At 37.7% G+C, this 16504-nt stretch overlaps 1 protein-coding gene across 1 annotated transcript; it reads right to left on the bottom strand.

Moving 5' to 3' along the window:
• Nucleotides 1-13171: 13171 nt before the first annotated feature.
• Nucleotides 13172-15482, bottom strand: LOC113581155 (keratin, type I cytoskeletal 50 kDa-like). The gene is made up of 7 exons (XM_027016109.2): nt 15150-15482; nt 14472-14554; nt 14211-14367; nt 13961-14125; nt 13736-13861; nt 13424-13657; nt 13172-13309 (listed from the first exon to the last, which is right to left on the bottom strand). The coding sequence occupies exons 1-7, from the start codon at nt 15318-15320 to the stop codon at nt 13172-13174; spliced, it is 1074 nt and encodes a 357-aa protein (XP_026871910.2). The 5' UTR covers nt 15321-15482.
• Nucleotides 15483-16504: the final 1022 nt, after the last annotated feature.

The raw sequence follows: 16504 nt of genomic DNA, 5'->3' as shown, positions 1-16504 counted from the left end.
TGAATCACTTGGGTTAACTAAAGTTTAGAGTATCCAAAGTTTGCACTAAATGAAATCTGATCTCTCACTCATTTGCCACTCACAGTCCTTTCTTTGGGCAGTATAACGTCAGATGTCTTTTGTTTGGACTCCAAACTTACAGCCAGACTCTATGGAAGATGGTACAAAATAAAATGACTGCTTGTTTTACAAACACTCTCCCAAATGTGGGTGAGATAAAGGCCCTAAGCTGCACTGTCTTTTCTCATGCCGTTTGACTGGACTACAATGAGATATTAGTGTGTGTGATGTTTGGCCAGTGCATTACACAGCCATCTGTAACACAACAAACCATTTCTGCATTTTTTAGGAATGGTGATTCAAGTAAAACCTGCATACTTCAGATTTTTCTTATAAACACAAGATTAAAGTATGCTCTGTTAAATGGGGTCGTTATTACCAAGGGTTGTTATTATAACCAAATGTATGTTAAATAAAGAGGTGTTCTGTTTTTATGAACTATAACTGAATGATTTTAAGCAATCTAATTACTACTGGCGATTGAGATTGTGCGATGTTTCTGCACAGTTGAATAATTACTCATAAACTGTAAAACAGGCCAAGCTAACTTAGAAATTCATACCCATTTTTTCCAAGAGTCAAACAAGCAGAAAAATTTCTTCCATGTTGCACTGGTTTTGCTAGTATAATGCATCACTCTAAGTTTTTCCAAACAGTACCAAACGTTTTGTTAAGCATGGATAATAATAATAATAATAATAATAATAATAATAATAATAATAATAATAATAATAAGATCTCAGTGTAAATCATATGCACAGGATGATGTTAGAATCCAATGTGAATGGTATCTACAGGGTGATCCTTAACAGTCCCATGTTATAGAACCCTTATTTGACCACAGCTGAGGAGCTTTTAATGGCAGTTAATGCAGTACCATTTCCAGTGCTGACACCACACGCACTGACAGTGCTTCAAATGCTTTGAGAATTTTTAAAGATAGATCATGTACTTTTGCACTGGAATATCTTGTCTCTCAGAACGTTTGAGTACACATTCAATCTGCAGGATTTTTTTAAAGCTGAATTATTTACAAGCCTCCCTCCATAGGTGTGTTCACACATGAATGCACATGCTTGCACACACACCCACATTTCCACACACCAAATCACACACACACACACACACACACACACACACACACACACACACACACACACACACACAGTAAAGCTGAGTGGACAAATAAAGCACATACAAATATTAGACAAACCTTTTTTACTATTAAAGTTTGGCTGTATGAGCATCAAAGCTCCTGATGAACTGATAATCTGAACATTGCTTGGCTACTCCTGCTCTACTGTGTAAAAAGAATGGGTATCTAACTGTAAATGGAGTCCTAGCAAGGCAATAAACGAGGCCACCAGTGGAAAGATTTCTCATTCCTCATATACAGGTCTGACAGTTTCTCAAGTATGTGCACTGAAAGCTTGTTTTCTTTACCTCTCTCCACCCTCAATCAATCACCAATCATTTCAGACCTCCTGCACTGTCAGGTTTGCTGTCAACATTCTCACTTTGTTTTGGGGGGGGGGGGGGGGGGGGGTTGGAGGAGGAGGAGGAGGGGGGGTTGGAGCTTAAAGATGTCTCTTAAGGACATTTGCATTTACAGAATGTCACCATAGGGTTTTCTAGTAGTTCCAGAGATTATGCAGCTTAGGGGAATGTGTTTTGGACAGGTTTCAGCTAGGATCACCCCATCTTTTTACTCATGTCTGTATGGATTAATTTAGATTTACATTTACAGCATTTAGCAGATGCGCTTATCCACAGGGACTTAAAAATGTGCTTTGTCATTTACTCATAGAATACATCCTGGCCTGTACTGTACGTTTAATGTCCTATATAGCAATGAACTAGAATACTGTTGAAATTCAGGGATCAATGCTGAGGCCAAGAAGTGCAAAATACATAAGCTCTATCTCATAGACTATGGTAGGTGCAATAAACATAGGAGCAGTCAACATCAGTGTAGTAAACAATACCCTACTATAAGTACGAGTTTCAGTTGGTCAGCATAGGGTCAGTGGTCATTTAAATATTCCATAAATAGATGGGTCCTCAGTCTGTGGTTGAAGACTGCAAGGGACTCTGCTGTCCAGACAGCAAGCGGAGGTTCGTTCCACCATCTGGCAACCAGGACAGAGAAGAGTCTCGATGATTGTCTTCCATGAGACTTGAAGTATGGTATGTCAAGCAGAGTCATACTGGAGGTTCGAATTTATATAAGTTTGCTTCACAGCTAGGACATGCTACTTGTGCTTACTGGAAGGTTGTTATTAAAAATACATTAAATAATACAAAATACAGATTAGTGGTCTATTATATAAAATTGGAGTTTGATCTACAGGTTAGTAGATGTTACTAGACTGGAGGCCTTGCATCATAAAAACAACAACAAAACAGTAATGTGATGGAGTTTATATGAGCAGAAAATATTTAATAATAATCAGTTCTAAGCTTAAGGGTGCTTATGACTGGATATTCTGAAACCGCCTTATGAGTTAAAAGAATTGTGTTGCATAGATTGTGACTGTTCTTCAGCATGTGGGGCACAGACATTGAAGTGTATTTCTGCCCTTTTTCCAATGTTTGCATAGGCAATTGCAGCTATAAAATATGAAGTCAAATTGGTCATGTTAGATTATTGTGATGAGTGAGTAATATGCTATCTTGGCATTTTCATGAAAACATAACTAATTGTGCTGCCTTTTTTCAGTATAACTATATGTAATAATCCAAATGCCATTTTACACCACCTGCTTGAATGGACACACACACACACACACACACACACACACACACACACACACACACACACACACACACCTGCACACACACACACACACACACACACACACCCACCTGCACACACACACACACACACACACACACACACACACACACACCTGCACACACACACACACACACACACACACACACACACAGTCTTCCACTTTTTTCTAGCACTTATTTACCAAATGCACACACACAGTGATCTGATATCAATCATCAAGTTCTACAATGATAAACCAGTTCTGAATAATTGATTACACATTCTGCTTGTTTCATCCCTATTTATGATTCAAGCTCACTTACTTATGATAAACATTCCAGGCAATTCTTAAGAACTGTTGCACCACTTCTGATAATACATAGATCATCAAGTACCTCTGCAGGTAAATATGAAAAAATAAGAGTCACATCTTACTTGGCAGTGTATACATATCACATAACTGAACACATTGGATTTCATAACTGAACACATTTTAATGGCTTGCTAGTCTTAAAAGATTTACTGAAATATAGCACTGTTCAGATTGAGCATGCATATGAGTGTTTAGACTGGCCATGCATAACTTTCACTAATTACTAATTACTAATTTATTCAATATGAATTACTAAATGCTGCGAGAAATTAATCCTGAGGAACCTGAACAGGGACGTTGTTTTTAACTACCAGACTAGTTAGCCTCTTCTGTGTCATATTAACTTAAAAACTGCTGAAGAAATGCCTAGTATGGTGCACTGCAGTGAAAAAAGAGAGTGAATCATCTGTTTAATGTAATTTTAGGAAATTAAAATGTTTATGATCAGGAAATCCATGAAAGACCTTATGATCACAGTAGAATAAAACCATATAGAGCTCTGTAAGTTAGTAGTGCTTCTTTATAATCAATGCTGTAATGCACTTTGAAGATTACAAATGCAGTGCACATTTGCAGTTTGTTGTGAAATATTCAGTTTATTTACATACCAACACTGAAGTACAATTGTGGCAGAGCTGCTTTTCATAGTGCAGCATATATTGTGCTGCTCTCTGCATGCAGTGCTTTTCCAAAAAGCCTACATTTTAGGCATTGTTTTTCATTTAGGAGTGATTAAGTGCCTAAAGTGAGATAAAGTAATTGATACTCTCTCTGTATTGTTATTACCCTCCTCCAGGTGCAAAGCATCCATTTTTCCTCTACTGGATCATGTAATGTCATGCTTATGAATACACTGCCAATCTTTATTCCACCATGGCAGATTAGTAAATACCACAAGAGCACTTGGGTTGATTTGAGATCATTTTGGCAAATTTAGCAATTAGTCTTTTTGGAAAAGCAAGGTGTTGCCACAGACACAGGGCAAAGTACATTGCATTCAAACGTCACTTTTACTGTGTGAAAGGAGTGAAAATCAATGGTTACTTGAACTACATCCAGCAGTATGAATTGTATCTCATATGGCATGAAAAATAATTTCAGCAATGTGGGACTGCAATTAAAGTAAAAAAAAAAAGAAGTTTAATCTGCAGTTCTGATTTGTGGTGTGTGTTTTAAAGAAATTCAGTAGCAAACTTCTTCAATATGTTCTCATTTACTATTTTTTTATTTGTCATTTTAAATCTTCTACATAAAACTTCCATATGCTCATACAAAACATTTGTATCTTCAGTTCACTTTTTTGGATTATTTACATCCCCCCAACAACACCTTTATCGATTTTTGGGGTGGAGGTTTGTTTTAGGCCTTGATAAAGGAATGCACATGCAGATGTACCAGTGAAAATTAAATGACTGGTTGCAGTACTGCCTTAGCTGAGTGAGAAGACAGATGTGAAATCTCTCTCTTCATGCCTGTTGTCTTTACAGTTGCCACTAAATCACATGTGTGCTTGCTGCACAGACCTGTTCTGTTGTCACTCATACGCATTACTCTCAGCGTGTGATGTCACAGTGTTCCTCAAGCTCTTTGGATGTGACAGGGAATTTTCATGCCCAGCTTTCCAAGCCTGGACTTCTCAGCTCAGTGGATCTGCTCTCACTTTCCACACACTACATACACTCCTCACATTTCTCACACTCCTCACTCTGCTCACATTTCTCACACCCCTCACATGTCTGACACTCCTCACACTCTTTATATTCCACACACTCCTCACACTCCACACACTCCACAGTCTGAATTTGACTGTGTAAAGCTGTTTATGTTTATTGTGGTACAGACAGTATCTTGCTATCCACACACAGATACATTAAGATATATGTAGGTTAGTTAAGATTAACTAGATCATTGTCCACCATACTGTAAATTTAAAGTAATGCAGATTAAGTTGAGAGTGAAGAGAGTCAGAGGAATCTTTCATGATACAACACTGCTATCAACAATTCATTTTTAAGCCAAGTCATCCTATCATATAAAATATAATTTTCAATTGTAAAATCCAGCTCATGTCCTTTGCTAGAAACCTTTAAATTCAAAGAAAGCCACATCTTCTTGGCCCAGTAAAGGAAGGGCAGGATTATTGACAGATGGCTTTATGAGTGAAACTGGAATGCAAAATTGCCAAGTGTAGGTTTCCAGGGCTAAGAGGTCAGTGCTTGTGTTTCACTGGAATGCCAGTATGTCTGTCAGAGCCAAGCAAAAACCAATCTGGACAGGCAGGAGCCTACTGTGGAATTTGGGAAAGTCATTTTCATACAGTACATGAATTACACACACAATTAATCGCCTTCTTCCTCTGTGTGGTGCCCACAGTGGATCCTTGTCTGATTTCACAGTGAAGTTGGAGAAAATCCAGAAGTTGTGGCAGAACCCAGTTCATATGGGTTCAGGGCACCCGGGTTTACTGATGCTGTGGGATAAGAGCAGAAATGCCACAGCATGAATGATCTTTTTGGAAAGAATGTGCATGTGGCCCTAATCAGGCTCAGCTACTCTACTCTATGGAGGAAGAACTATTATGAGTATCAACACTACAGTGAGGAAGTAGGTTTGCACAGCAGTATATGTTTACACTGTTCGCTGTTAATCTAAAACAAAAGATAATGATAATAAATGGATATGATATTTAGAGTCCATATATATGTATGAATTTACTGAAGTATCTTAGAATTGTATTGTATTGCATAGAGTATTGTATTGTATTGTGTGAACTTGTTAGTGGAAAAAGCAAAAATGTTCAGTTTTAGGATGAAGAAACTACTGTTTTAATTTTGGTTTTGGTGTTTTTGGAGCATGCTAAATACAAGAGGGAGGATCTGAGATACATCTGTGTTAGATTAAAGTGGGCAAATTAACATTAATTTATAAAATTGATTAGCCCCTTTTAATGCTTTAATACTTTGTCTAGCACCAGTGAAGAGAGTCTATTGGGAATCCATCGATTTGATTAGTTCTTCCTATTGCTGAACTTCAGTCTATGACACTGTCTGTATGCCACCCAGTTCCATCTACTGGAACTGATTTATAAGATCATTATCACAAGATTTATAAGACCATTTTCACAGAGCACTGCTCTAAGTTGCTATGGTCAAGAGCATCTGCTAAATGTATATGTGCATTTTCTTTATTTTGGGATGTTTAAGTTCTTTATTTACAGTATTCTGACCTCTGATTTGCATTTTAAGATGTTCAAAAAAATAATCATAATTTCCATTACAGCAGGGAACCAGCTAAATAAAAAACATCCATTAGATACCAATTACAAGTGCATCATTCAATAACTACTGTTATAGTTATCTTACGTGCAAACCTTGGTATACACAAGAAAATGTAACACATGTCCATCTGGTGGTCAAAATGAAAAATGCATGTATAGAGGTTATGAACTGGGGGCCTATACTCTTCTGAAGGACTTTAAGCAAAATGCATAAGCAAAGGTCCAATCTATTTTAAAGACAAACTCAGAACATTCTGATAACTCTGATAATTAATACATTTTATTTTTTATTTATTTCTTAAGTAGTTAAGCATTTGTTTATGTTTTTATGTGTAAATGTGTTCTGTACAAATGAAATCCTCTTGTAGACTTCCTCTATATAATAAACTGTTATAATATCCTGTCCCTATAATACATCTCTGTTTGAAAATAAATGCATTTGGACTTTATAAGTTAGTTGTAAATGTCTTGTTAGTTATAAATACCATGGTCTTGTAATTTCTGGTCTTCACAATGTTTCAGATTTCTTTTTACCACCAAGGGAAGAATTCTCCTACACATCTCTGGGTCGCTATAGAAATAATCACCAAGTGACACATAGGTATTTTTTCTATCTATTTTTTTTCTATAATATTAGGACTAGTGACTAAATGATTAATGGTAAAGAATCTTATTTTCACCTGCAAATATACACCACTGGCATCACTGGATTTACAAAGCCTGGTTGAGGCTGGCTGTTCCACCCTCACACTTGGGTCTCTCCAAAAACAAACTGTTCTGATAGAGTAGAACATCCACAGAGATTGGTTCATTCAAGTCCCTTGATGTGTGTCTGATGAGCAAATGAGGGATCACTTTATTATTAGGTACAGCTCAGGGCATTGGACCTGACCAATCATGGCCCTCCTTGATTGGGGGGGGGGGGGCTCCAAAAGCCTCAGAAATAAATTGATTTTGGTTTGTAATGTTGATAGATAGAAATAACACAAGACTACCTCTTCCATGATAAGTTCTGCTTATCTGCTTGTTGTTAACATAATAGCAAAATAAGGATGTCAGGAATGAAAGGAGTGGAATAAGGATGACAACGCATCAGTGTTAAACCCTAAACATGTGCTACACTTGCAGTCATTTGGAACAAGTACAAGCTGATAACAAAGCACATTATTTGATACAGTTCAGCAAGGACAAATTTTAATTCTTCAGAGTTTGGTTGGGTGGTAATAAATTTTTCATGTTATCTGCACAGTTGTTCCATATTTTCACTGTCCTCTTCTAAGAACGGCTTCTTCTAGAAATGGAGAGGTGATTTCTGAATATTTTTTTGTGTAAATACAGAAACACAAATAAGTTGTGTATTAAGTACTGATTATAAAATGTATAACAGCTTACTAGATACAACTATTAATGTACCCAATAAGGTGACTGTATATGCAAGTTCAGAAAACATTGGCTGTGTTTGAAATAGCCTACTATATACTACTCATATATTGATTCGGCCCCAGTATATCATATGTAGTATGCAACCAAAATAATTTTTTCCAATATGCAAAAGATAACTGGATGACATACTACTCCTGCCAAATATTCCAGTGATCTTAATGGTGGTGGAAAATCTTTCACAAGTGGGCAGAACCTTCATATATTCGTTTGACCCCGGTTGTGTGGTAGAATTGACTAGGTATGCACAAGAACTCAAATGAATTACTTATATGCCAGTGATGTCATACTGCAGTAAAGTTGGTTCAGCATTTAATATGCATGACACATTCACAAATGGATGACCTGGTTATAAAAAAATATAGAAAGCTGCACATTAATATTAATCATCAATATTCAATTAATATTATCTTTTGTAAAGTTATTCTAAGAAATTGCTTTAAACATAATATTAATATAATATAATAATAAAACAGCTTCACTGATGAACAATGGTGGCCAATAAGCGCTTTCTGCTGTTGTTTCAAATTAAAAGTCTTGTATGATGCAACATTAACAACTATTTCATTTTCGAGTTGAAAATAAAGGTGCAATATTTGAAATATTTACTTAATATGGGAATGTGGATTATGTGTCAGATTTATTATATATTCTATTGGTGGATTTCTGTAACCTCACGTGATCCTCCATTTTAGGCTCCTATTTTATTACACACTAGGAGCAAAATATTTCTTGTGTAGTGTCATGTGTAAAACCTATAACACATTTATGGAAACAGATTAAATGATAAATTTCCTATATTTGGCATTGGTGCATAAGACTTATGGCTTGCCATAGAAGAAAATGATCTGGACCATTCATGTTTCATGTGTTCCTCCATAAATGAAATATGTAGTCTATTTCTATTTCTATTTCTACTTCTATTTCTATTTCTACTTCTACTTCTACTTCTATTTCTATTTCTATTTCTTCTATAGTATGTCATTACTGCAGTGTAATTTAAGCTGTGTTGTATTGTACTTTATTATATATTTTAAGCCATAATGCTAATATTTCTTGTACTTTTCAATGCCAATAGGCTTGACAAATGCAACCCATAATACCTTTAGTGAACCTCTTACTTTCAGTCCTAGCGCTGATTTCTTACCAGCAAATGTATGTTCCTGTGGACTGGGTTTTAAAAGGGAATATAAATTTGAGGTGCAACTGAATTGAATGCAACATCTGGTCTGAAATTTTGCATTCTTGTTCAAAGCACTTTTCAAATCAAAGATACTGTCATATTTAACTCAGGGTGTAGTTGACTATGATTTTTATTTAGAGATGACGTCAAGTGACGTCCCAAAGTGTTTATGAGCATGCATTGATTATTGATAAAGAAGATATATAGATTTTACACATTCAATGCTGAGCCAAATTACTGCAGTTGAAGTCATGCGGAATTCATGCAAACTGGATTTCTATTCTCTATTTTGCATTGTGGTATAAAAACTTTTTACTAATTAGACAGCAGGAGCAAACAGTGGCCAAAACCAAGATCAGGCCTAGAAATCACACAAATGTACCAAAAAGGTAACAAAAATCCAGGTAAAAAGAAGCAAGACACGAAAGAGACAAAAGAGTAGATAAGAGTTGGTATGCAGGCACAGAGAACTGGCAATACTTGGCAAGGGTTTGGTGAAACATTGAAAAGGAAGGGTGATATGAGAACTAGATGGAAGATAATGGTTGTCATGGTGACCAGACTAGAATTCCAAAGAGGACGTCCTCTGGTGGCCAGAACAGGGACTGCTGACAGTTTTTTTTTTTCCTGCGGTCTTCATTTTTTTTCTGTCTTTTATGCCCCCTTTTTCAGTTTTCTGAAGAAGAAAGTGAAAGCATCACTTTTACAAATGCCCTGACAAGGTGACCAATAGACTTGCAGACAAAGTTCGTGTTACGCATTTAATAAAATGAGATCAGAGTCCAGTGCTTCCCTTAATGCAGCCTCCCCCTGCTGGCTCTTTCAGGTTTTATCATCAAAAAGGATTTGTTTTTTTGTGGGAATTGTACTCACCCACATGTACAGTTATTTAGCCTGGTTGCTATATTTCAGGCATCTGCGAGGTATGGGCAAGTATCTTGGATATCGTCCTTAAATAATTCCCACATAGCGATTGAGAAAAGACTTTCAAGCTCCCAGTGAATGGTGATTTGCCTCTGATCTGGGGCTTTTTCCAGAATGCTCTAAAAACTGTCAGTGAGCAGAAAATCATGGCTAAAATTGTGTTGTGTGAGTTCACCATTAGTGAACTCGCCTAAAAGGTTACCGTAGGTATCTGAGAGCCCACCAGATGAGCCTAGACCTCAGTGTCCTCCCAGAGTTCGTAGACTACCAAACCAACACACTGACACACACACACACACACACACACACACACACACACACACACACACACACACACACACACACACACACACATACACCCTGACATATATACCTACACACTGACACACACACACACCCTGACATATATACTTACACACTGACACACACACACACACATACACCCTGACATATATACCTACACACTGACACACACACACACACACACATACACCCTGACATATATACCTACACACACATACACCCTGACATATATACCTACACACTAACACACACACACACACACCCTGACATATATACCTACACACTAACACACACACACACACACATACACCCTGACATATATACCTACACACTAACACACACACACACCCTGACATATATACCTACACACTAACACACACACACACACACCCTGACATATATACCTACACACTAACACACACACACACACACACACACCCTGGCATATATACCTACACACTGACACACACACATACCCTGACATATATACCTACACACTATCACACACACACACCCTGACATATATATCTACACACTAACACACACACACACACACACACACACACACCCTGACATATATACCTACACACTAACACACACACATAACCTGACATATATACCTACACACTAACACACACACATACCCTGACATATATACCTACACACTGACACACACACACACACCCTGATATATATACCTACACACTGACACACAAACACACCCTGACATATATACCTACATACACACACACACATACACCCTGACATATATACCTACACACTAACACACACATACACCCTGACATATATACCTACACACTGACACACACACACACACACACATACACCCTGACATATATACCTACACACACATACACCCTGACATATATACCTACACACTAACACACACACACACACACACCCTGACATATATACCTACACACTAACACACACACACACACACACACATACACCCTGACATATATACCTACACACACACACACACATAAACCCTGACATATATACCTACACACTAACACACACACACACCCTGACATATATACCTACACACTAACACACACACACACACACACACCCTGACATATATACCTACACACTAACACACACACACACACACACACACACACACACACACACACACACACACACACACCCTGGCATATATACCTACACACTGACACACACACATACCCTGACATATATACCTACACACTATCACACACACACACCCTGACATATATATCTACACACTAACACACACACACACACACACACACACACACCCTGACATATATACCTACACACTAACACACACACATACCCTGACATATATACCTACACACTAACACACACACTTAACCTGACATATATACCTACACACTAACACACACACATACCCTGACATATATACCTACACACTGACACACACACACACCCTGATATATATACATACACACTGACACACAAACACACCCTGACATATATACATACACACTAACACACACACACACACACACACACACACACCCTGACATATATATACCTACAGACTGACACACACACATACCCTGACATATATACCTACACACTAACACACACTAAATACTGGCACATAATTCTCAGTGTGATGATAGAAGGGATGCCCATTTAGGGTTATCTGGTCTGTCTTAGGAGGAGTTACATAGGAGATGTAATTAGTGAGGTAATGGGAGTCTCCTATATACCTTATATAAGTATATAAGTGGAATATGTTGGGACATATGAGGGAATCAATTTTTAAGGGGAGGGGGTCCTTAGTCAGTGCGTCCTTTGCACATTTTGGGCATTTTAAGGTCTTCATGTATATTTGTTGAGTTATTAATGGCCAGCAAATGTATATATATATATATATATATATATATTTGTATATTTAATTTTTGTAATTTTGTATTTTGTTTACATCATAAAGGACTAAAACAAGTCAAACTGTTTTCTACAGACATTAATACATAGATGCATAGATAATAACTATGCTCAGAGTATTTTAAAAATATTCTAAAGTATAAATAATTCATAATACTTCTATAAATAATCCATCATGTAATTATTCATTTTTTGTTTGTTGTGGCTAGTTTATGTATGTACTAAAAATAGTAGCAGATACCGTACAGTTTGACAACTGTGTTCTCAACTTATGGATGCAGTGTGAAAACATGGTTTGCTCTATAAATTCATATGATATTGTCAGGCATTTTGTTGTGAACATTTAATGTTGAGGAGAATGTCAGGGTTAACTCAACATTACTTAGGGAGTAGACCACTCTCAGCACTGTAGTGCTACTGTTGTGGCATGGAAGTGGAGCAAGACAAGTTCCTCTTGTATGAATGTATCAGGCACAGCAGTGTTGAGTTTTTACGAGTCAGATTCATAAGTGGAGAGTTGTCCAACCAACAGTAGTTCTGCATTTATAAACTGTGGAAACACAAACTGTGGGCTAGAGACTGTTAACTGTGCAAATGTACAAGGTGTTTCTAATGAAGTGTCTACTTACAAAATATATACATTATTGTGAATGTATCTATATTCTAAGTGTAAGTTACAATATAACACCTCACCAAGCCTTTGTGTGTGTGTGTGTGTGTGTGTGTGTGTGTGTGTGTATTTTGCAGCTCTGAATACTAACTAGAGCATATATTGAGAGAACATTGTAGCTACTGCTTGCTCATTGAACCAGTAGAATGCTTTGGTCAAAAAAGATCTCAGACAAGCATAATCAGAGGTATCTGAAAACTTTAATCAGAGGTTTTTGAAAACTTAAATTTTTCATTCTGAATTTAAGAGGTCTTGTGTTCAGTTTGCTTAGGAGGCTTTTTGGAGTCTTTGTTCACAGCCTTGTTAGTTGTGCTGACAACTTTCCTCTCCACCACCTCCTCTACAACAGTCTCCACTGTTTTGAGCTTGTGGTTTTGACTCTACAACTATAAAGGCACAGAAACAGGTACCCAGTTACAAAGTACACTGAAGCATCCTATTGAAATTCATGCACTGCCCATCCTTTTCTACACCAAAACTCTATGACTGAGGACTGTATGAGACGCACTACCAGCTTCTCTGTCCAGCAGGCTTCTGTACTCTGTGATCTCCAGCTCCAGTCTTGTCCTCATGGTCAGCAGGATCATGCAGTCTTGCTTCTTACTCTCCAGCTCAGCCCGCAACTGTGCCAGAACCTCCTCTTTGCTGGTTATCTGCAGCTGGTAGCGGGCTAGTATAGTGGAGTAATGTGCCTCTGTATCTTCAAGTGTGGCCTTCAGTGAAGCTTTCTGTTGGGGAGAAGTCAGTCTGGTAAATGTGCACCAGTACAGTTTACTGGGGGAAAAACTGAGCTCGTGTCTACTCACCTGACTGAGCTCTGACTGAAGTGCAATTTCTAGGTTCTGCAAAGTACTTTTGAGATCTGTGATTTCTGTTTTGTGAGACCCGATGGTTTCACTGTGTTTGGTAACTCGTTTGTTTAGGGTGCCTGTCTATGAGGACAAGAAAATAGTCGCAGTAATTCAGTGAGACAAGTCCACTGGTTTAAAACAATGTTTGATTATTGTTCAAAGAGCCATATTGATATTTACTTTGCTGTGGAACCAAAGCTGAACATCTCCAAGGTTCTTTGCAATAATGCTTTCATATTGTTGTCGGAATTCATCTAAGCCTTTGGATAGGTCTTGATGTGGTTTGGCATTGACCTCCACATTAACCTTCTCCTTGGTCTTTTGAGCCTGCAGAACAAGGAGTTCCTGAAGATGGAAAAGGATAAAACTATTGGATCAGAGCATAAAGCATTTGGCATGTGAGTGTATTAGTCTTTCTTCACACACTTACTTCCTCATGGTTGTTCTTGAGCATATCTAGATCTCCTCTTAGCTCCTTGATGTTCATCTCCAAGTCAGACCTGACCAAGGTCAGCTCATCCCGAAGTTTTCTCAGTGAAGCAACATCAGCCCCCACTGACAGTCTTATATTCAGCTCATTCTTGAACCTGCAAAGCATAAAAACACATAACACACCTATCAGAATGTTCAGCCTTGTGATTAGTGAAGTCTTCACCACTTAGTGAAGTCTTGTTTTAGTATTTGGATTTACTTGACTCTGAAGTCATCTGTGGTGAGCCTGGCATTGCTGATGTTGAGGTTGATGCTACTGTTCACACGTATGGCATGCAGAACCTTCAAAAGAAAAATAAACATTAAAAAAAATTATTAAATCACTAAGGCAGTTTAAAACTAAATATTTATATTGTAAAGGTTTGGGCCCTAAGCAGCAAAAGATTTGTCTTTTCTTTAAATTGTCTGGTGATGTGGTTAGTGTCCGATGCTCTGTGTAGTATGTACATATGAGAAGACACAAGCACAGTGTTAGAAGACAGGGTAGTGTAATGCCAACACGGAAATATGTGTGTAATCTCAAGACACTTCTGGTTTGCTTATCTAATTTCAACAAGTGCTACACTCAAATTATTCCAAAAAGTGGTATGCAAAATATAGTATGAATGACAATATTAATGCATGTGATGAAATGGAAAGACACATTAGTCTGCTATGCTTATCCAACTGTCAAAAATAGTAGCTATATTTATTATAAGTGTAAGTATTAATGAGTGATAGCAACTTGGACTTAATTCTAATGGTAAAAACAGGTGAATCAGTATAAGGATGGAAATATTTTAGTCTTAAATTGAATAATTATTCATTAAATCTTATAGTAGAGTTTAACTTTGCTCAATACCAGAGTCATCTATGAGACACAAATACCATGACATACCTTGCCATGGAGATCACTGATGGTGGTGTAGAAGGCAGAGTAGTCCTGAGACTTGGGGGAAGACTTGTTATCGAGGAACTGGCGGATCTTCAACTCCAGGTCATTGTTGATCTTCTCTAGTGAGTGCACCTTCTCCAGGTAGATGGCCATCCGGTCATTGAGGTTCTGCATGGTGGTCTTCTTATTTTCAAACACATCAATTACATCACCCTGGCTGAAGGCATTGTTGCCTCCGAAACCCAAGGCAAATGATACACCTCCATGCACTGCAGAGATACCAAGGAGGGCAGGACCTCTGGAGTTGCAAATCTCAGGGCTTCCTGCTCCCCCATGGATGTTGGCAGACCATAAATTGAGCATACCATATGTCCAATGGTAGGTCTGCCAGCGTTGAGAGGTGGACAGTTGTGAGTAGCCCCATGGGCCACCAACAGATGAGGCTGGGACCTTGATGCTATGGCAGTATGTGGTTGGAATAAATTCCATGTTCCTGAAGGTTTTCTGTGTTGTTACTCTGCTTAAGATGTAGAATAACAGAAATCATGAAATCTAGACTGTTTTTATCCAGACAGATAGGGGAGGGAGCAAACTAGCATTGGAAGAGAGGATCATCTAGGTAAGTTGAGTGATTTTCCTACTCCGACTCCCTGATGCAAACATGTATTGGCACAAAACCACAAACAAACCCACAACATGTTTCCCATATGTCCAAAAGACAATAATATTTCAGGCAGTTTCTGAAGTGTCAGGGGTCAAATATCTTCAACTAACTGTACTCAGCTGGTAAGAACTACATGGTTAATCATGCAGATGTAACACTACTTCCCAAGTGACTCGAAAAACTGATCAGAATTTCTCAGTGCAATAGGTGAAGGTATGTTTAGCAAGAAAAAAAAATGTATATAACATTTCTGGAACAATATGCATTACTCAGCTCTTTTACTGAGATTAAAAAGCACTGTAATTCATATGTCAGGGATATTGTTTCTGTGTGGAATGGCACCTTAAATTTCTTGACTGCTCAACACTGGTGCCAACTACGTATTCTAGTCTAATGACTGAAATGTAATGAATGATACATTAAGCCATTTCACCTGTCATTCTACCCCAGCATCTCACCTGGCAGTGATCATATAATTTGTCTTGCTATGAGCTGTCAGGTAACCATGGTCTGATGATTGCAAATTTCTAAGAATTCACAGAACTCATATGAACAGTTAGAATTTAGGCTAACAGTGGGTGTTGCTTCTTTAAAACTACCCCCTACAATTTTTGTCATGCAAACAAGATATTTTTAGATGAAATTATATTGATGTGTTTGTGTTTTTATGCTTCAGCAGTTTCTTTGTTGTAAT

The sequence above is a fragment of the Electrophorus electricus genome, chromosome 2, assembly GCF_041902795.1.
Source record: "Electrophorus electricus isolate QZ-2024a chromosome 2, ASM4190279v1, whole genome shotgun sequence".
NCBI classification, from domain to species: domain Eukaryota; kingdom Metazoa; phylum Chordata; class Actinopteri; order Gymnotiformes; family Gymnotidae; genus Electrophorus; species Electrophorus electricus.
The sequence above is the reverse complement of the archived record's forward strand: the minus strand, read 5'-3'. Positions and strand labels throughout refer to the sequence as shown.

Coding starts and splice junctions, on each gene's coding strand:
- LOC113581155 (XM_027016109.2), bottom strand. CDS start 15,320: ATGCAGAACCTCAATGACCGGATGGCCATCTACCTGGAGAAGGTGCAC. Junction 14,368..14,471: donor ACAGATGACTTCAGAGTCAA/GTAAATCCAAAT, acceptor TATGCTTTGCAG/GTTCAAGAATGAGCTGAATA. Junction 13,658..13,735: donor TTCAGTCAGAGCTCAGTCAG/GTGAGTAGACAC, acceptor TCTCCCCAACAG/AAAGCTTCACTGAAGGCCAC.